Source organism: Dromaius novaehollandiae, chromosome 1 (assembly GCF_036370855.1).
Source record: "Dromaius novaehollandiae isolate bDroNov1 chromosome 1, bDroNov1.hap1, whole genome shotgun sequence".
Taxonomy (NCBI): Eukaryota; Metazoa; Chordata; class Aves; order Casuariiformes; family Dromaiidae; genus Dromaius; species Dromaius novaehollandiae.
The window spans coordinates 36,506,651-36,532,395 of NC_088098.1; the positions used below are offsets into that span (position 1 = coordinate 36,506,651).

At 43.4% G+C, this 25,745-nt stretch overlaps 2 protein-coding genes across 3 annotated transcripts in view; one reads left to right on the forward strand and one right to left on the reverse strand.

Moving 5' to 3' along the window:
- The window catches only part of KCNMB4 (potassium calcium-activated channel subfamily M regulatory beta subunit 4), a 23,300-nt gene extending 20,130 nt beyond the window's left edge, over positions 1 to 3,170 (forward strand). The window contains exon 3 of the mRNA XM_064509026.1: positions 1,470 to 3,170. Coding sequence (XP_064365096.1) covers positions 1,470 to 1,638 — 169 coding nt within the window. The 3' untranslated portion in view covers positions 1,639 to 3,170. The remainder of the gene's footprint in view (positions 1 to 1,469) is intronic.
- A 14,397-nt stretch (positions 3,171 to 17,567) lies between these two features.
- Positions 17,568 to 25,745, reverse strand: part of PTPRB (protein tyrosine phosphatase receptor type B) — a 51,906-nt gene continuing 43,728 nt past the window's right edge. The window contains exons 31-32 of one of the 2 annotated variants that reach the window (XM_064509031.1): positions 23,790 to 23,910; positions 17,568 to 19,092 (exon numbers count right to left, since the gene is read on the reverse strand). In XM_064509031.1, the coding sequence (XP_064365101.1) occupies positions 19,025 to 19,092; positions 23,790 to 23,910 (189 nt within the window). In that variant the 3' untranslated portion in view covers positions 17,568 to 19,024. Of the gene's footprint in view, positions 22,143 to 23,789; positions 23,911 to 25,745 lie in introns of both variants that reach the window. The other variant, XM_064509038.1, reaches the window with a different exon arrangement.

Here is a 25,745-nt window from a genome sequence, read left to right on the forward strand (position 1 = left end):
TCTCAGTGAAGGAAAAGATTTTCTTCCCGTTTCCCCTGACAGGGAATGTTCTCGTGGTGTTGCTTTCTGATTAGTGTAAAGCAATCGTGGCAATTGGGCTACAGTCACTGGACATGAATCTGCTCCCACGGGCACTCATTTAGTATGAGCTTAATTCCCAGGAGTCAAGCTGTGAGTGTTTTAGGCTGCAAGTTTTATTGCTCTGAGCGGCATCGGGTTGCACTGACAACTAGTGAGCACTAGTGTGAGTCTGGACTATGTATTTTTTCCTAATTTGAAAAAGTTCCGTTTCCTTCCTTTACAGATAGATAGTTTTTCAGCAAGCTACATGTCCCTGGCTCTAGATGGGGAAAAAAGCAGAAAAGTGCAAATGCCATGACACTGATTTAATGACTCTATTAAACTGCAGGGAAAGCAGAAAGAGCCAGACATGAGGAAAATTTGCCATCAGATTTCCAGACCAACCTTTCAGACTTGGAAGAGGCAGATGGACACCTGATCTTTCAGACATTTGGCCCAGCTGAATTTCCAAGCCTCTTGAGAGTCCTCCTCCACTTTGCTGTTCTTCTGCACCCTCCTTCCATTTCCCTTTGGGAGCGAATAAATCAGTCACAGACCCAGATGTGAATATGTATTCGTTACTGTTGGCATGGGTGTGGAGATCAGATCTTGAGGGGGAGTTTGCCAAGGTGCCCCTTTTCCACCGACTGTAGGAGCATCCTGAAGTCCACTGAGGGGTTGCTGTTTCCAGTACCAAATCACAGCGTATTGATAAATTACCCTCTGCTGGGAAGGAGCTGAAGTAGGAGCATCTGATACTTCAGGGCCGGAGAGGAGTCCTCCCGGGTATATGTTTTATTCCTGCCTGCTGGCATAGCTGTGCTAGCCCCAACCATCAGATCAGATGCACAGAAAGTGCAGAAATGCAGGGCAAGGGCTGGCTCCTTGTTCAGATCCAGGCTGTGGCCAAGACTCTGTAGGATCCTCCACATGCCCCATGGATATATCAAAGCTTACAGCTAAAAAGGAAGACCTAATTGTACTTTAAATTCATTGTGCAGTTTCTGATGCCTTTTGAGGCAGATAAGTATAATTGCTATCTTGTATGTTTTCATTTGAGTGATTTTTCAATCCGCAGCCTGATATTGTATCTCTCCCTGCTGCGTGTGATTACCATGACCCCAAGGAGACCTAAAGTACCAACTCCTTTTTTTTTTTTAAATCTGAATGAACTTTTTAGTCTACAAACACTTCAAATGCAATACCCTAGTGGCCTGCCATGACTGCTGATGATAGATCGGCAAACAAAAACAATGAATGAAAGAGAGCAGTCCACTTAATCATTTTCTAACACTGTTGCAAATAAAATGCCGTTATTGTTTTCATGGCAGATGCCTTCCACTTATGATGAATTGATAATGTCGAGTTGATTTATTTTTTTTTTCCTCTCCCATTCCTCCTCTTTGCAGGCCGGATGACGTCATGCTGAAGCGTACCCACGATGAGACTGTGCTCTTGCACTGCTTCCTCTGGCCCCTGGTTACGTTCCTGGTCGGAGTCCTCATTGTGGTCCTGACCATCTGCGCAAAGAGCTTGGCTGTGAAAGCGGAGGCAATAAAAAAGAGGAAGCACGCGTAAACAGAAGAGCTGCTGAAGGAAAAGAAAAAGTGGCAAGGAATTCGCAAGCGGGGAAACTCGACACACCTGCACTTCTCTGGGGTGCCCAGATGTGCGTGTTTCCAGTGTCTCATCTGATCGTGGAGTTGCTGTTGCCTGAGGATTATTCGTGGGAGACTGCCCTACAAAATGTCAGCTAATTGCTTCTTCTGCTATGACAATAAATAAGTATATGCCACCAAAAGAATCCACACTGTACCAAATACACTGTACTCTATTAGTCTTGAACAACAGCTACCCAGGGCCCAGCTGCATTGAGAGAAAGTTTCTGAAAATCCCTCGTGTAATTAATTTCATCTCTGAAAAGTGATCTTTACTATTGTTTAATATTAAATATTTAAAATATTAACTTTATGATAGACTGTATTTCCAAATAATGAAAGTTGGTTGTTTTGGTTTTTTTACCTTTGTTTTGTTTAAAAAAAGCTTTAAGACAAAAATAACACTGTGCTGATTTTGGTTTTTTTTCACTGTGCAGAACTTCACCTTAAAATTCAAACTTCAACTTCTGTCTAGACAAAATCCTTCATCATCAACTGCTCACTGTGAAGAAATGTAACAATCTCTTAGAAATACTCTCTCAAAACCCAGAATTTACCATTTATTGGAAGGGGTGATTAAATACTGGATCTAATTTTATTGCCTCGGTGGTATTCAGTCCCTGCAGTTTCTCCTGTCCCCTCTCGGTTAGCCGCTTTGCCAAACGCTCTCTAGCTTTAAGCAGCAGAGATTTGATTTGAAGTGTTTTCACCTAAATAAGTTTTACCAGAGATTTTCTCCAAGTCGTGGAGTGATGTTTCTAAGTGCTTGCTTAGAGATGTCTGTGAACCTTGGTGTCACTTCGTGTCACTGTTTTTAAAGTGAAGGTTAAAAAAAAAAGATGAGACATCCACCTTTTGTGCGGCCATGGGTGGTTGTAGCCGAACTACTCGTCGCACTCACGCTGGCCCTGTGCCCAGTCTCTCCAGGGGGATGCTCTAGAAAGTGCCAAGCAGGCTGGCATGGCATCTTGTTGTCCTCTTCGCAACTACTAGCTGCGTGCGATGGAAATATTGGTCATCAAGTGATGGATTTGAAAGCCTGTAACCTTTGTTGTCATAAGATGTAGCTGCAAACCTGTTTGTATTGCCCTGTGTACATCTCAGAAGAATCGTATTATACACCTAAGAGTTAGTTTCTGTAAGGCTTTTTTATTTTGTAAACTTGTCTACACTGGAGACTGTGGTGCCCAGCGACTAAAAGGCTTCGCTCTTCTGCTTACTTTCTATGTGACTTCTGGAGAGTCTGGTCCTGATCCACACAGATATCTATTATTTTGAAGGAAGTTAAGGAAACCTCCTTGTAGAGCCAGGAACTTGATGCTTCTGGTTTAGTCACTCTGTATGAAAGATCAGATTAATATTTGTTGTACCTGGTAAAGGACTTTCACTTCTGTGGATGAAAAATGCTGCTTGTATGAAAAAAAATCTAAAGCTTCTGTTTAAAGGATCATTCATTCAGAGGTCAGTATTGTCAGGCTCATACGGTACCGTCTGTCTCAGCCTGCGGGAAAGGGTAACCGCTAAATATGTTGCCGGGATGATTAGAGGTTGCGAGCGTTCAAGCTGTGTCACGAAAGCGTGACGACTCCTGGGAACGCCGTCCTGATGGTCATGCAAAGGACACGGTGTTTCGTTTAACCCCTGTCTCACTGCCGTGGCCTCTCTGGCATCCTCTGCAATGCTGTCGCCGTGGCAACTCACAGAAACATTTCACACGTGTCTGTGCGGTTTGGGTGGTTTTTTTTTTTTTTTTTTTTTTTTTGAAAATTTTCACACTGCAAATCATAGAAAACTGCCACTGCGGGGTGGTTTCATTATCTAAGCAAGATGGTGGCAAGTTCTCCTCATCCCTTTCCTGTTGATAACTACTTGCAAGTAATGCGAATAACCGTGTTTTCCTGCATGTGCCAGTCCTGTGTTTTTCCAAAGAAGAGGGAAAAATGTGGTGACACAGATTCATCCAGATTTTTAAGCCAGTAGCTTGGTGCTTGCAAATCCAGATTAACAAAATCCTCTCTATCTTTGCTCCGGAAGCTTTTGTGGCTGAATTGTGCAGCCGATTCTCCAAGCAAAAGGCAAGACGCGAATTGAGTTCACGTGGCCCCTTTGATGGGACATCGCATCTCTAAGTCTGTTAGAACTGCTGCTCAGAAAAGCCTCAGGCAGTAAGTAACAGTTACAAGAACGATACTAAATCATCTTGCATAGAGTTTAGCATCGCAAGTTAAACATCTAAATTGGTGTGCAAAGAGGGAGCGTGATTATCTCTCCAGCATGCCAGTATCTGATGCTGAGAAGAAAAAAAAAAAAAAAACCTAAAATTTACTCTTCTATCACAGCTTATACTTTGTTGGTTTAAAAATGTCTTTCTAATCCCCATGCTTGATAGAAGCCGGGATTTCCTTCTAGCAGATAATTCACTGATTTCCCCGTTGGATTTGTGTATTTTCCGGTTTTTGTAGAGTATTCGCTGAAACAGATTTTCATCCAGAGTGTCTGCTTTTTTGTCAGAGCCATCTGCAGAGTTGACTTTTGCGTTTTGTTCAATATTTATATGCCGCTGCTTTGAGGCATTTTGTTCCATCATGTGCTCTGCTGCTTGGCTTTAGTAAGAACTGCTCTCTTTTATGTAGCACAGTTAAATAACTGTGTGTGTACAGTATCGTTATCTGCTAACTGCTGAGGCATTTGAAAAGCTGACACGCAACATCTATTTTTTAATCTTTTTTTTTTTTTGTCTTTTTTTAATCTGTCCTGCTTTGCATGTTTCCATGCTCCTAATAACAGCTGAGACAACGGAAGGGATTAGAAAATTTAGCTACTGGATTAGGAGCTTGTTTCAATGCCAGGAGGAGATGAGGGAGTTTTGTGCAGTGGTATTTTTAAAGGTCCTCACCTGCCATTTCTAGTGTGGATACGGCCCCTTTTATAGCAGGCCAGTATAGTCTGTGCAGTTTGAGGGGCTTCGACCGCCTGTCCCAGCAAACCCAGGCTCTTTGGGCGCCGCAGCATGCATGCGGGCAGCACGTAGCACTGGTCCCAGCTTCTAACCTCCCCCTTTCTGATGTGTTTTGAGTGATTTGTCTTGGGTCAAACCCAAGAGCCCTGGGAGGAAGGAGAGGGCGCGGAGCCCTTCGCGCCCATCCTGATTTTCACCCCCTGCTGCCGCCCTCAGCCCTGTGCCCGGCCCCTCGGCCCTGTCCACCCCCCCGCCCTTGATTAATGCTTAAAAAAATCCTTCACAAATGGGGTGTTCTTTAAAGGGATAAAGCAACCTTCAGGGAGTATCTCGTGCAGGCTACTAGGGGTTAGATCTTACTTAAGAATTTAAACTATTTTAAGTAGCGCATTTCACATCTGTGTGGCGCTAGTTTGGATTCCTGTTAATGAAAGAAACATGCTGTGCACCCGTCTTTACTCAGCATTGCAAATACATGTCCTTACTACTGATTCTGTGTTTCTGCAAACTTTAGCCTAAATGTTGCAAGTATTTTAAAGATGAGAATAACCACAGGAAAGAGGGGAGGACCCCTAGAACAGCGTTCAATAAGAAATTAAAAAAAAAGCCTGAGGCATTGGCTTATATTTACTTAATCAGATGCAATGAAGCACAGCAGAGTTCCTAATTATGCAGCCTATTGTATCACGTACTCCTGTAGCTGCAGGTATCGAAAAACGCTATATCAGTTTATTTCTGTGCGTAATTTCTCTGAGAAGCAAAAGACGCTTTTTCCTCCGCAACGAACAGCTGCTATTTCTCCATTAAATTGCAATCAAGAACAAACCCTTTCCCTTTCTCGCATCTGAAGAGGTTGCTACAATGACATGTCGAGCTAACAACCTTTGCTGCAGAAAGTGTGGAAAGCATGAGTGAGAGAACCTCAGAGGGAATGTGTGTGCAATTAATCATACCGCCTTGTCGGGTCACGGACTTGCCGAATGAATCAAACCAAAAGTTTGATATTGGAGAAGGTTTTCAATTTTCTTTACGGTTTGATATCCTAGCACAAGCACAGTAATTACTTGAGCTGTGTTTAATTCACAGCTCTTTGGTGCTCTAATGGCTTTAAAGCTCATATGCCAAGAAATCACTTTGCATGCATTGAGTGCATGGCTGGAGCTGCAACCCAAAGAAAAAGAGCAGCCCATTAAATTGTATAGCTGTAATTTGAGTGTAAAATTTTATTATAAAATATGTCTACATAGCTGTAAAATTGCATACACAGCTACAATACACAAACAATTTCCAAACAGTATGTAGCTCATACAGCAATCAACTCAATTTAACTTTCCAAGAAATGCAGTAAAAATTACTTGAATCATCTGTGGCACTATGTTAAAAAAAAAAAAAAAAAAAAAAGTAATCTGCCTGTAACTTAACTTAATGAGCTACAGCAGTGTCAAACATAACCCAAACTTTTTCATAATTTTGGGGGCTAACTTAAGGTTTATCCCTTTATTTATTTGCATGTGAGCAAACAGTGAAGCCTGTGTCTTTCCAGCGTGTGCACGCAGATGCGTTTCAGGTCAATGCATTTCAACCCGAGGCACGGTGCTGCAAAACACGGGCATCCGCGCTGACGGCTTGCGAGACATGGAAACCGTGTCGAAGCTCTGGCTAGCGTGCGGCCGGGGCGTTCGAGGCAGCATGGGCTGAGTCCCAGCTATCCTGACTGCCGCCGGCGCAAGGCGGCTGCGGGGCTCAGAGCGGTACGGACCCAGCAAAAAGGCAAAAATGAAACTCAGGGTGGTCTGTTAATATGTTAAGGCAGGGAAATCTTTCACAATATTAAAAAAGCCAAACTCTCATTCCTAACGTTATTTCTCTGAAAAAGAATGGGTTGAAGACAGTTAAAAATTAACCATGGAATCATCTGAAAAGCTGTTTATAGGCAGAGGAAGACTAGTTTGGAAGGGCTGAATATACACCAGTCAGTAAAACTAAATGGCAGACAGCCTAGATCCCAACAGGTTTTTTTTCCTGAAAAATCATGAAAACTTTGTCTGATACCAAAGGAAAGATAGAATGGAAATGTGTTTCTGGTATTAACTGGATGCTCTTGCTTTTGCTGGACTAATTTTCAATCCTTATTGAAAATACAGAGCGTATGCTATGAATCTATGGGTATCCAGACAAGCGAATCCCAAGCAGTAAATGGCTCAGGTTTATTAAAAGCAAATAGTGTCCAATGAGCTTCACTGCTTTTTTACAATCAAACTGGAGATTAATGGAAATGTACATGAAGCAATACACTGTAATGAGCATTTTATATAGCGCTTCAAGATCTTATTTGAAAAATTAATTTATATCAGGCTGGCTACAAGCTGAGGGAGATTGAAAATGGGCTGAAGAACTGTCAACACAAAGCAATAATGAAAAGCAAGATACTGAGTGCAGGTGTGGGGTGAGGTGTCTCCGTGGCTTTATTCATGAGATGAAAAGGCAAGGTAAAGGGCAAATTAATTGAATTTTTAAAATATGCCAGATCAGGAGGTTTGCGAGCACCAGGTTGATGGGCAAATGATTCAACAGCAAGTACAAAGAGCTAATATTAGCAGAAGAATAAAATGTCTTTTCTATTCTGAAAAATACAAGCTAATAAATGAATACTGGAGGGACAGAGCAAACATAACATTTGGTGGAAGGAAACTTCTTGGCAAGAAGAAATGCTGAATAAAAATCCCCCTGAGACACTAGATAGGGCAGCGGTGTGGTCACAGCTAACTAACCATGGCTTTGATGGCATGCAACCGGTGTCTTGGGCTGAAACCAACTGCCTCGTTTGAAACCTTAGCCTTTTTCATTAGCTGGCACTCAGTGACTTCGTGGGGGAAAATGGGGTTATTTTTCAAGTATTATTTTTTAAACTGTTTTGCTTTTAGTGGTGTCTTTCCAATACTTTTTTCGTCATGGTTGCTGGGAGTTTTAGAGCAGTATTGCACGGGATTTTGCAGAGGGTTGGGCAGTGTCTGGGTGCCGCAGGCTGCCTGCACGGCACCAGGCTGAGCTTGCAGGATTGGGCTCATCGCATCGATTTCCCTTCCCAAAAGGCAGTGCGCTCCTGCTGAAAATTTATGCATGGCTGCAGAACCCCTTTCTAAAAATTTCCCCTGGGGAAGGCATTTATACAATTAAATCCATCAGCCAGGAGCCTGTTAGTGCCAACAGTGCGGCTGCACATTTTGAAATGCATATTCTCCTTTGGGTCTGGTGTGCAAGAAGAGATCTAAATCATCCCTCCGCTGGGTCCCGAAAGCAGGTCCATCTCTCCCTAATTAACAGCACACATCTGCAGGCTCTGGCCTGAGGTCCTCCCAAAAGCATGTGGCTGCAGTCCTGGTAGCCATCCCTGCAAACAGGCCCCCTGCGAACCTCGAGCAAGCCACGAAGCCAGGACGGCCGAGCACGGGCTTTGGCCATACCTACGAGTCACTAATAGCTGTGCTTGGTGGTAGCCTAGTCTCCTCGCTTGCAGGATGTGCATGCCTTCGCAAGGAGCTGTCACCATGCAAAGTGAGCCAAGTTAAAGAAGGTTTAGGCAAAACTCCGTGTTTCAAATCAGGGCTGTTTTTAATGACCTACTGCTCAAGTCCTGGGTTGACCTGTCTTGCAGCTTTGAGGGAATGGTTTCTTTTTGTCTGGTGTATCTGTGGCAGTTTACAGGCCATGTTGTAATGATAGGGCAGCTAATACATGGCTGTCTCGTGGCAGCTAGTTGCAGTGTTAACTGTGTCTCTGAGTAAGATGGATTGTGAATTGCTTCTTCCTTCCGTTCTGCTATTGTAGTGACGCACATACTTTTTTCATTTCACTGTTGTTTCCTTCTTAAGTACTCTTTCTCCAGGCACGCAAATACATATGTATTGTGTGGTAAATGTTTACCAAAGTTATCATTATTCTGTATTCATGCACGCTGAGCTGTCTCACTCAATAATTAGCTTTATAGTGGTCTAAGATGTTCTGTACCAACTTGAATTCCTCTTCATTATATTGTTCCTCTATCACTCCTGTCTAGCTACTTCAGTTGCATTTTCAAGGTTGGTTCTACTGATAGTCAAAATAAAGAGGTAAAACGCCAAATTAATTTGTTTTATAGTTATTTTGCAAAGGCTTATTAAAATTAATTTTCTTATTTGATGTACACTGTGCTTCACTAAATAGCCTTGAAGACTGTGTTGCCAAATCAAGCATTGCTATTAGAAATATTCATTATGCAACTCAAAGGAGCTCTGAGAATTTGGCCCTCTCCATTTAAATAAAACCTGCCATACCCTATGCAATCTGAAAAAATAAAAAACATGTAAGAAGTGCTGCAGCCTTTTGACAAAGAAGGGTTTACTTTCCCTTTCAAGAGAGTACATTTCTGGCAATCATACTGTATTAAAATTTGTTCTGTCCTTGGATGAGGAAGAGGAAGGCTGGCAGCACAGCTAGTTTTAATAACTTCTTTCAGATAGGGTTTTTAGTTGGACCATAAGACCCCTTACGTCCCAGGGAAGTTAGAATTTCTTTTTCAGGCAGCTGAACTGCTGCATGCAGGGGCTAAGTGCTATGCACAAGGTTGTACAGCGAAGCAGTGGCCAAGATGGCCATGAAATGCAGGAATCCTGATTCATCAGTCCCCGTGCCAGCTGCTAGACTGATTCCTCATGCTTTGTCACCTGCCAAAAATATCAGTAATAAGGTGCATGGCTTGGGGTGGGATTCCGCATTAGTTCACATCAGCCGCCCCATTAACGCCAAAGGCCCAGCAGCGCTGACGCTGCAGACCTGCACATGCAATCACAAGCGACTGCGTTTGCTTCCACCTCCACCGCAGACACTGGGTGCTGGTTTGGCTTTGGAACAGCAGTTCTCTATGCTGGCCGGCAGTGGTGCTTACGGCATCCTATGGAACGGGGACAGCAGCTCCCTCCCCCCGCTCCGTTTATCCCTCACTGTGTGTCTGAATAATGCCTTCGCGTTTTGAACTAATTTTCTTTGAACTGCAGGCACTGCATAACTCATACTTTTGCCTGTTATTTCTTCCCTAAACATCTGTCATTATTTATCTGGATGGTTTAAGCTCTTTATGTTCGATTTATTAGTCTCTCTGAGAATTACCTCCAGCTTTGTGTGGAAACGTACTCGGTGGTGGGAACAGCTGCCAGTGGTAGGGCTCCCCGAGCTCCTCTCACGATGGTTTTCATTACTGGGATGGAGAGGACAAGGCGATTTCCAGCACCATTTCAGAGGGTGCGATTTGATGACCCGCCATTTTCCTGGAAAGAGGCAGCAGCCTCGTCTAGCACATGCTAGCCCAAGCTCTTTTATCATCTACGTTTCGAGTGAAGACATCTGTAATGCTGATGCAGAGGCACATGCCGTTGGCAAGCCCCTTTCCTCGGCTGCGTGTGTGAAAGAGCTCCCCTTCCCCTTTGCTGCTCTCTTATCACGGCCAGAAGCCCACGCTGGCGCCTGCTCCCTGCCCGCTGCGGTTTGTACAGTGGTCTCAAATGTGAAGACAAGTCAGACTATGAGAGTAGGCCTGTTTTGGATGCACTGTGGCAGTAACGCTGGATATTTTTAGACTTTCTTTCTACAAGGAACAAAACAGCTAATAATGCTGCAATATGTGCACTATGTTTGTAATGAATTTTAGTGTCAAAATTGTAAGCCCCACGGTGTGAGATTCACCTTCTCTAACCCGCCCCTCAGTCTGAGTCCAAGCCCTCTGTAGCCAGTGGAGAGAGACAGTCACCTCCCAGCGGTGTCTAATCTCATCCTAAGGCAGGAGTCTCCACCACAAAGCCGAGACACCAGAGATCCTTACGGTTCTCATGGGAGACCTGCAGAGGGAGACACGAGTGACAGATAACTTTTGGATGTCTGCAACTGGAAAAGACGAATCCCACCTGTGGAGCTCCAGGGAAATGTGTCACACATGCTCGATGTCTTACCTTCATGCAGATTAATTCATGAGCTGCTATCTTTTTTGTATCATCCTCCCTTACTTTTTTGACTAGTGCTGGGACTGCCCTTTGGCTAAACTGCTTGCTTCAAGATCCCGTCTTGCCCAAATCCGATATATTATGCAGTGGACACTGACATGGATGTTTACCTGGGATGCTGGTTAGGTCACACCAGCTTGTGTGGCTGCAATGTTCAGGGAAAAGCTTGATTTTAATATTTAATTGTGAGTATCAAGTCAGAGGCTAAAGGGCTATTCTTTTCTTCCAGCTAAGGGCCATTGCACAAGCAGCCTTTGAAGTTCAATTACTTACTTCAAGGCCCATATACCACCCAAATCTGTCTGTGTGTCTGCTGTAAAACTTTAAATTGCACCACTGTTTTGTAATAGCATCTTGTGTGCCATCTGTTATTCAGATCACTTTTCTAGGTTGCATAATTTAATTACCAAGATAAGTGCCAGAGAGGAAAAGAAGAAGTGGGGATGTAGGTAAGGGAAACTGGTTTATGAAGTCTCTGCAACAAATTCTTCCTTTCAATGTGCATATACAAGATGTAAAGTGATATTGCAGAAGCAAAGTGGGCCTGATCACACTAACAAAACCCTCAGCTTCCCCATCTCCCTGGAGGAGGGGTATGCAAGTAACAGGAAACAGAGTCCTGCCACGCTGAGGTTTCATGCCTGTGGTGTAAATTCATTCTTCTGCATTCCAGACTTTTTCTTTCCCTACTTCTCTTTTCCTCTCTTCCTTGAGGCTGGTTCCCAGACATTGCTCATACTTGCAAATATGAGAAGGGTAATGTTAGACTCCTGCCACTTTTTTCCAAATCCATTATTCATGTTCCTTGTAGATATAGGTAGCAAGCTGGGGATTGAGCTGGTCTCGATTCTCCTTTTCTGGAAGGACAGGTCAGACCTTGCCAGAGCAAATAGGCTAGGGAAGTGGGGAAAGGATCTGAGAACCAAGAAGCACGAGGTGTAATGACGCATGCCCTGCCATCACCTGTGTCAGATAGTGAAGAAAGATTAAATAAAAGACGTCACTACAAAGTTGGGGGAGGTATTTGGTGGCTTTCCCCTTCTTCCTAGTTTCCTTCTCATCCGAACACGTACGTATGCCCCAGTTTTTCCCCATCAAAATAAATGTCTCTTATCTAGACAAGAACAAGAGCAGTGGAAGTTTGTTCATCATATTTTCTGACTTTTCCTCTTTTTCTCTAATGGTACGAGATGTTTAGGTCTAATCCCACCAAAGCAAAGAGAAATCCATGCTCAACAACGTTGTTAAATCAAGGATCCGATAATTTTCCCACCTACTCAGGCTAATCACCCATAACATACTTGACATGAGTATTTCCTTCTGCTTTTTTTCTCCTCCATTTTTGACATTGACATTCTAAGCATTTTTAATGCAAGTATTTCAACCCCCTGGAGAGCTCCCACAATGTTTACAGAAAATTTGTCACAGTCTGACCAGATCTAATTGGCATGATGTGTAAGAAGCAGGCTCCTCAGATATTTTTAGTGCTCTCCAACCTTTCTAGCACAGATCTGTAGGGCATTAATTAATTCCAGTTGTCTGCCAGTTTATTCTCTCAAAGTTGTACTCTTACAAATAATTTGGCTCCAAGTGTCTTTTAGATACAGCGATAAGATAACAGGATTGCTGGCATTTATCATGCTTGGTGTCTTGAGCATATCTTTTCTGAGCTGTTTGATGCTTTGGACATTATATAACTCTTTATCACCTTTGCAAGCACCCATCTTTTTTCTTAGTGGTTTCATTACTGTTACTCTAGTCAGTGACAGGCAAGAGAAATGCCCCCAATTAACACATGGACCTTTCTGTATCCATCCTTTATTTGCATAACATTTTCCTTTCCTCACCGAGTGATGTGCAGCATTCTGACCCCCTTCACTTTATTTTCTGCATCTAAGTATTTCTACTCTGTATTTTTACAGTATAGCTCAGCCCATACCAAATCTATTCTGGTAGCTTTACTACATGCCAGCTGTTGTGTGTTTCATTTTCCAGAAAGTACAGCTTTCATACCCATAATGCTACTAGGCTCTTTGCTTATGTCAGGTTTCTTTACTTTCCGTAGGGTGGAAAACAAAACTGAAGGGCCTTCTTTCTGTTCTGGTTATGCCAACGCCTCAGACCTGGTCCAGGCAAAGACCATTTGGCCCACAAATCCAGGGGGAGCAGGAAAGACCTTGGGATTATAGTGGAAACAGATTTTTAAAATTCTAATAATAAATTTGCAAAGTGGAAACAATTTTCATAACTTGGCATCTTCAAATAGTGCTGTAACAGACAATTGTTTGACAATGAAAGCAAATAAAATTGAAATATATTCTTATTCCTATTGGGGGGTGTGTGTGTGTGTGTGAGAGAGTGCGTGCGCGCGCCAAGGAAGTAATTCCTAAGGAATAATTTCCAGGAAGTATTCCCTGCTGATTACTTCTTCTTGCCAGCTGATGTAGGGATCTAGTGCTCTCATCCTGTTGTGCTACCCAGCGTGGTTGCTTTCCTCTCTGAAGAGGCCTTCAGCACTGTTCTTCCCTAACACTTTTGTACTCTGATGATCAGTGACAGCGCTTCGGCTGCAGATCTCTCGTGCTTACCAGCTGCAGGCCAGAAGGAAGTATGGCCTGAGGAATAAGCTGAACTAGCGTGAGAAGTGGACTTGTGTCTTAGTTTAGCAACAGGCTTTTGAGTGTGAATCCCAAAGGTGTAGTTCAGAGTCAAAGCTGTTGTTCTGAAAGCCCCGACAAGCTCTGGCAGCGTGCCGAGGGGCATAGACCCCTGATGTATCCCCACCTTAAGATAAAAACCTTTCACAGATATCTGAAAGATGTTTATAACGCCAGAATCACCTCCACTTGGCAGGGTGGAGTAGCTCAACATCTAGTCCATCCCCAAACATGGCTGGGAAACAGGGGTAGTATGGTTCATTTAAGGCCATAGATGCCTACACTGGGCACTGTAGATGTCTACTAAGATAACTGCTTTGTCATTCTAAGCATCTTCTTTATCTCTGGTGAAAAACAAACACTTCTGGGGTATGATTCTTCTAACCTACCTTGGCTGTCTGTTTGGAGATGAGCAATCACCTCTGCGTTGGCTGTAAAGGCAGTCTTGGATGATTAGCCCAGACAGACATCTCTGTACTGCAAATGTTTGTAAGTAAGTGATTACATGTAAACACTCTTGGTGTTCGTTCCTCCTCTACAGCCGATGAACTTCTTCAGAAGGTACTTCATATCTGAGATGCTAGAGGTGACTGCTATAACAGGTTGGAGGAGATGGAAGGAGTCCGGACTAGGCAGTGGTTTGGGCTGTGCCTATTGAGAGCTGTGGGTTAACCCTGTACATGACACGTGTAATTCAGTGGTACCTAGATACCTGGCTCCCACTTTCAGGGGCAAAGTGATCGTTTCTCAGCTGATGGAAATGCTACAGCAATCCTACTAGAAAGCAGAGACAAGGACTTAATGGATGTGCCTTATTCTCCACATGAAGGCAGACCTGACTTAAGTCAAATTTTTGTTCTTGATAACTCAGTGAAGAGTCTTTACAGAGACATTAAATCTGCCAGCTCACCAACTTTCTCCCAGCCAGGTTTTGGGCCTCTGCAGGAGAGTGCATGTGGGCATTGCTCAGTACAACTCTCTACTTTTAAGGCCTAGTGGAAAATAGCCCACAAGCCAGGTATGGAGAGAAAAGTATCCATAAGAGCCAGCATGTCACATAGGGGTGGGGAGACACCTCCCTCCATTGGGGCTCACTCAGCTCACCTCTTTCTGCCTATGTCCCGCCTTTTAGAGAGAGCAGTGCTTCTACTCATCTCTTCTGTGCAATGGGTGAGTTGTGGGAGCTGAAATACCTGGTTTCAGGCCCCTTCTCATCCTGAGAGGGTTCAAATTGCAGCTTACTGGCAGCACCCAGCTTCCAGGTTGTGTGGTCTCACTGCGGTTGGGCAGAGCAGGAAAACTCTTTGTCCATCCTTTGCCTTTACCCTCTGTAAAAGGTAGCTGTTCCAGGTCTCTGCTATAAACTTGGTGCATAAGCAGGTCTGGGTGCGTAAACATGGAAGACAAGCAAGGACATGGAGTATAACTTGGCAGGAGTGTGAGGAAGACCATGTACCAAAATCTCTGGCCCAGTTGTCTCAGCATTTGCCAGCAGCACTTGGTGCCCAGCATGCGGCTGCTGTGCAAGGCCATAGTTGTCACCTTCTTGGCCCAGCTGAGGGTCTTGGCAGTGGCCTCATGCTTGCAGCCCTCTCAAGCGCACAAACTGGGCACCTCTCCACCGAGGGCCTGGGCATGGAGGTGCCCAACGGAGCAGGTGAGCAGGGCCCACCTGGCACGTGCAGGTGGACATGGCGCTACCCTTTCCCAGGTCCCCTCCTTCTTCGAGGGGTCCGGGTCTCCCACGGGCACCCACACTAAAGCCAGAGGGGCTGGACTGTGCATCGCTCCTCTGAGCCATTTTGCTTCTTTCTGGGGGCCTGCAAACAGGTCTGGTGTTGGGCTGATCTAGCTCCTTTAGTCTTCACACCCCAGTCCCTACCTGGGACCCCATTAGAGTTTTCTGTGCTTTTCTTTTCACTTTTTTTTTGGGGGGGGGGGGGGTGTCTGTCCTGCTATTTGCTCCTGGAAGCGCTGTGCTCAGAGAGGGGCTGGCAGAGCCAGCACATCCCTGCTCGGCGACCCTGCAGGGCTCCCCATATGCCTCCTTGCGCTGCCGCATCCCGCGGGGTGTGCGGCTGGTCCTCCTCATGCTTGCATTGCCCCCAGCATGCTGGAAGGCAGGCGAACAAACCTGGCTTTTCTGCACCAGGAGGAGCCGAGGCCCTCGGCGCCTGGCTCGGCCCCGTAGAGCAAGCTTGTGAGCATTGCTTCAGCCTGTCTCTAAAAGAAAAAGCGAACTGCTTTCAACCTGTCTCCTTTACAGGTTTTCTAGGAGGGCACAGCTCTGGCTTGCTCAAGGGAAGCAAAAAAAGGCCCCGGTGATGCTGTAGGTTACAGTCCATTCCCCAGACAAGCAGTGTCCAGAAAAGCCCCTTGTGCTGGGGACCAGCCCATAGGAGATGCTAAAGAGAGCAGTGCAAAGATGTGCACGGCCCAAGGCGCTGTGACCCTTGCAGCACTGACTCGTGGCAGGAGGGAGAGGGCGGACAGGGGTCCGGTCCGGCAGGGCGGGCTGGCTCCTGGTGACAGCCCTGTACCGTGGCACCTCAAACCGGTGTTCCTTCCAACAGAAGGAAAAGTGTGTCCGGCTTCTGCAATTCTTCTGAAACACAACAATTTTTTCGCAGTTTCATTAGAACTGTTTGTCTCTTTTTCGCCTTAATGTTGCTTTTCTTTTTTTTTTTTCTTTTTTTTTGGCACAAGTCAAAACTGGTATTTTAAATGAGTGGTGTGTAAAGGCTTGGGAAGTAACACTTGAAATTTTCCCTGTATTATTTGCTGACATATTGGTATCGCTGCATAGCGCCTGACATACAACGTCTGACACTAGCAGCTATTTCTGGGTTTAGGAAACCAGCTGATTGTGAAGACTGGGACTGGGCAGAAAAAAATTATTTTTGAGCATTGGGATAATAAATTACCTAATAGAATATTCAGAAAAAAGCCCGCTCACAGGTATCAAGCCAGGAAAAAAAACAGGTCCAGGTTATAAGAAATAAGGTTAAAACGTTGATTCTGACAATATTTTAACAGAAATGACCGTGTTCTTGGTAAACTAGAAGTACTGAAAATCCTCTGTGTTTCTATTTCCTTGCTGTATCTTGTAAAAAGATTTGTATTTACTCTTGCCTCCAATGCAATGGCCATGTTTCTCCTGGGTGGAGATACTAACTGGGCAGTATTTCACCTTTATCACTGCTCTTCTGCGGCTGTGTTGGCTTCAGGATGCAGTACGGCTAAGAGGTAAGCTCTCACATCGCAAAGAGAAAACCTAACTCCCCCACAGCCTTCAGTAACCACAACCTAACTCCGAGTACAAAAAAAACCCTAATAAATCACCGTTCCTTTTAAATAAACAGAATTAACTTGTCCTAAACATTTCGGATGACAAATAAGGACTAGCTGAGACACACAGTGCTGGCAATAAGCACACGACTGCCTGAGCGCACAAAACCCACAAGAATCCTGATGCTTTTCAAGCATTGCTTGGAGGGGAGGGGAGGGGATTAAAGAGCAGGTTCAGCTCCTCGGGTGGTAGACAGCGATGCAGCTTCAGCGCAGAGTTAATTGATAGAGCTGCCCTGCAAAAGGTCTCCAAAATAATGTGCACTCCAGTTCCTCCGTTATTTCAAATAATCAGTGTATAACCCAGACAGTATTGTATACACAATATTGTATAACGCAGACAATATTGCATCGCCCTGCATGGGCCAGCGGGCAGCACAGAGCCTCTTCTCCCCCAGCCTGCTGAGGCCTCCGACGAGTTTAATGTTCTCTGAAGACCATCTCACTTGAAATCACACTCACTTCTGACCTTTTCTCTGAGCAGCAGGACAACAAACTGTAACGCAACGGCAGTCAAACAAGAGACAACGTGGGGTTTTTTTTTTCTTTTTTTATGACTTTTATTCATGAACTATTTATAAAAATGTGTAAAATACACTCAAATATATTCGATTTGTTGACTGTAGCTAAAAATATAAAAATAGACTTAACAAATGCATAAATTAAATTGACAATAGTAGCACAATTCTGTGTTCACCCAGCATTTGTTAGGAACACAAATATAAGTAATTATATAGCATTTGAGAATGGAATATATGCTGAAGGTGTTTTTCAGTCACTTTACTCCAGGCACAGGCAAAAAATTTATGGCTAGCCATATTTCAAAATCTTTTCTTTCTTGTTCTTCACTATAACATACTGCTCTACTAGAGAGCAATCTGTATTTAGCTACTTGACTTACAGTATTTCTTTAGCTTGCAAATAAATCAAGAAACAACCAAATCTTGCATATCAATCTACCAGCCTCACGGATGCTGTATGTGCCCAAATTCCACAGTATTTGCTAAATTTAGCTAGTCCCTAGTCTCCAGTATTTCCTACCAGTCTTAAAAAGTCCTAGTCTGCCCTGGCTATTGATCTGTGAGGTCACTGATAATAGACCACTTTGCTTTGGCCACAGTGGTGCTACCAACTTCGTCAGCTGGAGATGGTCGAGGGCATCGGGTCCAAGGTGAGCTGCCTGAATACAGCGCGCCACGCTCAGCTTTCATGCAAAGCCGCAGCCTTCTGGGACTACAGGTCCCAGAGCGCACAGCTCCAGAGCCGGGAAATCTGTGACGGAGCCAGCAGGGAAGTGGTTGTCATTTAATATTGCATTTTAATCACACAAACTCTATGGCCGAAGTACTGAATGAAATGTGAATAAACGTAAGCACCCGACATGCCACTTGCGGGCTGCGAAGTGGCGGCTGCTGAAGGCTGCATCTCCGAGTGTCTGGTGCGTTTCCCCCACCTGTGACTCTGGGAGGAGACGCTAACATAGTGATTAGACACTTACTGTCTCATCCCCTTAGCCCACGTCCTAACTCCCAGGCTGAGGAGCATGGCTAAGCACTGATGTACTCCTATCTGTCCAGTATTTAACTTTTTGTTTTCTAAGTCAAAGCATAGATACAAGTATACAATACATAACATAACCATAGAGCTCACACATTTTGTTTTCTCTGTTCTACATCTGAAAGGAAATTCATAACATATCATGGCATAAAATAATATTTCTGGCAATATTAGGCACGCATATAAGCTGTATAAATAACTCTAGCAGCAGAGAAAAATGTATAAAGTTGCACTTTTATGACATCTTCACAGTATGCCTATTCCTCCCACCCACTTTTGTGTTTCATTAGTAACAAAAAATATCATTTATCAACTCCAGCTATGTAAAATCTTTTTTTTTTCTACAATCGGAAGTGGATCTTGTAATTGTATTGCACAGATTAAAAACATTAGTTACAATTTTTTCATTATTAAATAACTTTCATCACAAAAATCTGAATTAATCTAAAAGCCCAACCCTGTAAGTGCTTCAGAAGTTGAATGGTATTTTCAAGCTTTTTTCATGTTGACTTTCATTGAAGTACTCAGGAAACTTCGTGGACAATGCAGGGAAGGCTGCATGTGCAGAGATTCACAGGACTGGGCTCCAAGTGTGCAAATCTTAGCTTATGGATCAGCAATAACACCAGCCTTGCTTTGTAACATTATTATTGGGAAACATCAAGAAGGGAATCCTGAACATCATTCGCAGACATTCAAAACAGAAACATCCTCTTCCGTGGAGCATGCTTTTTCCTTAAGAGCAGTCTTTGTTCAATACACAGGCTCCTTCAAGTCCATTCTTGTTACATTAACAATTTCCCATGGGTCCTGTTCTTCAGCTTAGAGGCACAGTAAGTACAATTAATTATACTGATAAGTAGGTGCCTTATATTAAAAAAAATGCTACATAGATACTTTTTATTTATTCTCAGTAGATTTACACTAGTTTCATATGACCTGAAGTGGCTAAAAGCAGAACCAGAGCAACGTGTGTGCACACTCTCCTGCGTGACCTAGCTAAGCAGAGATGTAAAGCTGTTCAGGAGCATTGTGTCAGGGTGTTTAAGGTCACTGGTTCTGTTACTAAGTGACGAGAAGGAAGACACTTATGAACTGTGTGCGTTATTAGCAGAGGGAAAGATGAAAATAGCTGTCCACTATAACATCATTTTGGGTGCAGATTTGTGAACTCTATAGGTACAGAGGAGGGAGCTGAGAAACAATGTTAAAATAAAAGAGTAGCACGATGCGTGTCCTTCTGAAAATGATGAATGGCATACGCACGTTGTATACAATCACCAACTTTTGCCCTCAGATCATCTATTACTAAGCAAGTTCTATTTCCCTCAGCATAAAAAATGACACAGTAATATACAGCGTGAGATAATTTATAGAGTACATTTGGTATGTCTTCACAGTGTAACTGTACTGCTGGTAACTAACGTGGTGATTTTCATTCCTCAGCTATTGCTGCGAAAAGAAAGGCCTAAATGCAGTGCACGTAGCACAATGACCATATGCACAACGCCCTAAGTTCAGCTGCTATTACTAGAGTCAATGACCTAAAGCTGCCATCCTTGTTTGTCCTTCCTTGCTAACCTAGAGTTTATCTAGCAAACAGAACAAAGGAAAATGTGGCCTGCAAGAAAATTTGCACATCTCTTTCTTTGTGGTTTTGCCTAGTCTTCCCTAGCTGAAAATGGCTTCCACCATGATGCTGTTCCCTTCTCCTTCAGATCTCATTAAGGGAATGTGGTGAATCTTGAGGTTTGTGTGGGGGCAAGAGGGATGTACAAGAGGAATGAGCAGCGCTTTCCTACAGAAACATCTAGAAGATTGACTAAGCCTACATGTTCTGAGCAGCTGTGAAAGCTGGCATCAAGGCTGGCTTCCGAAACATCTGAGGATATTTGGTCAGGAATGGAGGAGACTCCACTGGAGCATGGAGGAAGAGGGACTATCAGGCTGTTTCCTTCTCTCTAGTAAAACCTGAGTGACAAAGACGCACACATGCCTGTTGGTTCTCTTTCAGAAAGATTTAAAGAAAACTGTCAGATCAGCCTTGCAAATATATTCATACATCATCACATGGATGTTTCTACAGCAAGGAGAGCATGGCTCCAACAAGTCATGGTGAAGACAGTGGTCTTGGCCCAGTTGCCACAGGAGTTCATAATTTAGGGTCTTAATTCAGATGCATTGGCTGGTTCTCTGGAGGCCTTCAGAAATATTTATTTCTCTCCAAAATAAAAGTGGAATTTAGGCACTTGCCTTCTGCAGCAGGGCAAGTTTTGTTTTCATGTAAAGAATGGGTAGACAGGCAAAAGCAGAACTACTGAGCCCTTCCTTCTTCCTGTGATGAAGGTGAACTGGGTGCTGCCTCTTTTCTATTCATTTGAAGAGATCTTTATAAAGAAAAATAGCAGAATGGAGTGTTCAGATCACAGTCCCTGGAAGACAAGCTTTGCTGCAGAGGAAAGAGGCTGTGTCTAATCACCTTGGCTGGATACCTGGAGGTGCTCCTTGATCACACTTCTTGCTAATCACTAGATGCTTTGAGTGCATCCAATAATTAGCACAGCCCTGCAAGCCTACATCTCCTGGGTTATAGATGCTTGTGGTGATCGTATCAGGCAAAATCCAAGTTGAGGAGTCTTTCTGTGTGGATGCGCTGGGGCCATTCCTGGAAGAGCCTGGTACCACCCTCTGCGAAAGCATGTGGGATTCGGAGATCTGCACTTGGGAGGAGACGGGGACTTCACCCCGCAGCAGGCTGGGATCAAGGGAGTGTGCTCCCAAGCACAGTGCCAATGCAGGCAGAATGACCACGGAACAGCTAGGCTGCAAGCAGCTTAAGGCTGAAGCCAATTGTGTCAGCTCTAGGATATATGTCTTTATATACCTTTATTTCCTTAATACACTTGTAATCTATTTTTTAAGATGTCATGGTACATTTTTTTTAATGAGCTGTAGAAGTTGCCAGAGTTTGTATCCTTACAGGTCTGTTCATGTGAATACATGAGGCATTTCCTTGCACTCCTTTCATATGATAACTGTGCTCAAATAAAAATGCACAGACACAGGCTGTGGTCTGATTCTGCTCTCTTAAACCAGTGTAAAGAAACCAGAAAGTGACCTGTATCCCCTCAAAGCACGTGTGTGGGGGAAGGTCTTACTAGACTTCACGGCAGCATGTGTTGTTTGATATTTTTCTACTAAGTCACATTAGACTGAAACAATTGCTTTTAGTGAGGTGGACCCTGTTTTATTTGGCTGTTGATGAGTTCTGTAAAAGGTATGTCATGGTACTATGGATTTCACCCATTTTGGTGAGATCACAAGCAGTAAGTTTAAAGTGTAGAGTAGCATTGTAATTCCTATATAGGACTACTGTTCCCTTGCTTAGTAGTAGCTTATTTAATCTCACAAACATTGAACTAGTAAAAAAAAAAAAAAAAAAAAAAAAAAGAGGCTGTCCTTATAGGACTCTTCCTGTGTGTTATGTGCCAGTACATAACCTGCCCCAAATTCAGCAGTCCTGTTAGCCATACAATTTAAAATAGTTTATGTAGAACAGTTTATAAAAACTGTGATAAGAAAATAATAGCATTATCTGAAGCTTAATATTAATATAAACATTATAGAAAAAAATACATATTTACATAATGCCAAAATACAATTATATACATTAATATCTATTACACTTAAATTATATATCTTTGAAAAAACCACCAGACCAATAAATTATACACAGTCTCAATAGAAAGATCTGGCACGTTTCTAGTGCATGAAATACATATATAAAAAACCCAAACAAAACCCCTAGTTAACAAATGCGGTCACAAAAGCAGATGTCTGTAACATTCTTAGTGCCTTGAATAAACAGCATCTGAAAGCAAGAAAAACTGAAATTAGAAAAAAAGAAACTGGTGGCTTTACTTCCATCTCTGCCAGGGGATTACAGTGCTCTGAAAGGTGGTTGTGTGGCAGCAGCACTGACTGGTGATTGACATGAGCACTACTACTTTTGCTAACAGCCCTGACTTGTACAACTCTGGTTATTTCAATCCTTGGCCTCTTCCAAGCCTGCTCTACCTGTTGATAACAACCCTGATTTCTAAGGGCTAGATCAAGAAAATTACTTTGATCCCTCATCATATTACCTAGATTCCTAATATCCAACTTTGAGGACCGACTGAGATCCTGCTGTCTGAGCCTGAAAACTTCCACAGCCTTTAGGGCTCTACCAAGAGATGCAGCCCGGCTCTGCTTACAGCTTCTCCTGACTGGTCCTCTTGCCATGAGAACAGAGGCTGTTGGGCAGTGCCAGGCTTGTCACTCCTACCCCTAGCAGGTCAGGGCAGGGATAGGTGAGGTTGAGGTGATGACTACTGTTCCTGGAAGGCATCTTTCCCTGCTGCTCAGCCCCTCTTCAGCAACAGCAGCTACCCCAGCTTTCCAGGGCTTTGGCTTAAGCCAGCAGGGCTGTAACATTTTGAAAGACTGAACTCCTGCTAGGAACATCCAACAATCGGATGTTTAGGACACTCTTCAGGGACACAGCAGACCCCTATTCAATACTGGCTTTAAGGAGACTGATGGGCTATGTCTGGGTTCAGGAGCATTTCTCATAGCCTGGGACAGGGCATGTGGCCTGGCTGTGCTTCCAGTGCCAACAAGACCTACAGGAATCACCCCTTCTCTACAGCCACAGAAAAAAAGACCCAGTCTTGCAGTATGTCCTCGAGCTGTAATGTGCTCCAACAGGTCATTCAGGACTGCGGTGCCCCAAAGATGTAGCTGAGATGCGGCCACAGCGGCTTCCTCTGGTCTCCCCTCAGAAATACAACCAAGCTTCTTGGGCATCATTTTTTCAAGGCCTACATGTACAAGGTGCCTGTTTTCAGGCAGCAAGCTATCTGTAGGCTCTACAACACTGAAGTCTCTTTGTGAGTATAGCTTTAAATTCTTATCCCTAATGAACTGGATACAGGCAAGGAAAAAAGGCCTATAAAGGATAGAGAGCTGCAAGAGGAAGAAAGACTACATACTTGGACACCTACATAGTACGCTTAAAGCAGGTGGGAAGTCTCCTAAGGCTCCCTATACAGTCAAGAGAAAATGAGGGTGATTCGGGACAGAAATCTAACTCCATCAATGACAGAAGAGACCAGGGAGCCCAGCTGGTGGCCTCAGTATGCTTAAAGGCAGATGGTGCAAACACTGGTGAGGTAAATGAGGAAGCCAACCTTGTGACAGGGAAAGGGTTCAATTTCCCCAACAGCATAGGAATCACAAAGTTCGATACAGGGAGAGTAAGAAGGTAAGATAAGAGCAGGAATAGATGTTATAGTGACAGGTAACAGAGGAAATAAATTTGGAGGTGCTGAAATTTGGTGGGGAAGCCCCTTGAGAGAAAGATGAAGTTGCAAGAGTGACAAGAACAGAGCAGTGAGGAAACGAAGCCCCCTTCAATTAAATTGTCCACGAGTTATTGCATTTGAAACATCTTATAATTTGATAAACTTGCACTTACCTCTGTGATACTCTGGATTCACATTTTCGTATATTGGAAATAAGGGATTTTCTTGTTCATTGCGTAGTTTTCTGGCTCTTAACACATCTCTCACACATTGATGTAAATACACATACTGACACTGCAAAACATGTCGCATTTATTTTTGAGGCACACTGGGAAATTACATAATTTAATTTGCTTTATTGTGAAAAATGATTCCAGGCTAACTCCCTCACACTGAAATAAGGGTGGTGTTTAAAGTGAATACATGCTTCTAGAACTAATCTCTTGTTCACGCTGGTAATATAGTAATCTTTTTCATGATGGTGCATACAGGAAGTATTTCTTTCTACAAAATAAGCTCCTTTATTCTTTACTAAATATCATTTTTTTAGAAATATTATAAAATAATATAATTGAACATCATAATATATTTTGACTGTTCATGTCATGACTGGAAGCTATACCAATTGTAAGGCATAACATCATGCTGTGTTGAGTAGCTACTACTATTGACATGCTTTGATACAACGTAAGTATAATAGAATAAATATGAATATGTTCAAGGAAGCACATAGAAGAGCTAAATAATTTCTTGATTTCTTTTTCTAAAAAATATTTTCCATGGAATTAGATCAAAATGTATAAAAATTTTACAGAACTTTGGTGAACCAGAATCTTCTAGATAAAGCAATATCTTTTGATCCAGTAAGTTATAAGGCTGCTTTTGACTCTATGATGAACAACACACTGTTCTTCTGAAGACTGCCTCTCAGAAGACAGCTAAGATGACACTTACAATCAATGTTGGGAGGGTCAGCATGATGTTATTGACTATTTATCAAATTGCCTTTAGAGAATAGATTGTTAAATCCCCATGCATTGCTATGCATTGTGGGTCATGAAGCAGGTCATTAGCATTTTGAGATGAATGTCACATGGTACCCATAAATTAGCCTGGGCAAGTGAGCATCTTTGTATATAAAGGTGTATCTTTTTAATATTACTTTATCTCAAGCTTATAATTTCTCCAATAAGCATATTCATTTCCTCCACCACATCTTCTCACTGTTTTTCACAAGAAAATCAGTTACTGTTCTGTGCATTTTTCTCTAACGTTCTAGCTCTAGAAAAGCGAAGAGGCCTGCCGTTACACACATACAGCCGCGGTCTCTGTAGATGAAAGACAGATCCAAATCAGAAACTCTATACACATGCAACCCACAACTCTGATTAATAAGTCTTGCTGAGAGTACAGCAGCTCACGGGCTGTGCACTGACACAGCTACATGGTCACTAAGCTTGATAGAGCTTGAACAGGGTGAACAAGCGAGAGCTGCAAAAGCTTTCTGTCGAACTGTCTCTGGGATGCTGCTTGTGAATTCTTCTGTGGGCAGGACTGGTTACAACAAGGACTTGAGCAGGGCTTGAACCATTGCTGGTTTCAGGCAAAAGTGCATGTAGTGCTGATAGCGGGATGCTACTCACTATTGCTTGGGTCTAGCTGCCTTTGGAGTTGGATCTCATGTCAAGGTGATGCCAAAGGTCGGTTCCATATCACATAACTCTAGTTGTCTATAAGCCTGGTGTCAAATCTAGGCTCTCAAAATAGCTGACAGAGAGCCAAGAAAATGCCTCTTTTTTTCCAGTACTCAGACGGGAGTCCAAGCCAGGGGGGAAAAAAAAGCCACCCTCCTGAGATGCCTGTCTGCCTTCGCTGACTACAGCTGGCGGGAATGTAGAGGGTGAGATGGATCTCTCTCTGAAGAAGCCCAGATGAGGCTGAGACTCTGTCTCAACTCAGAGACGAATTTTTCTGTGACTAAGACAATTCCAGGAAATCTCTCTCTTCTACATTCCCAGTGGCGCCTCTCTTTATACCCATGTGTGACTTTCACATCTATCAGGAAGCTCAGCCACTGATACTTTTGTTTCCAAATTGCAGCAAAGAGCTCCATTAGTATCAAGCTACAG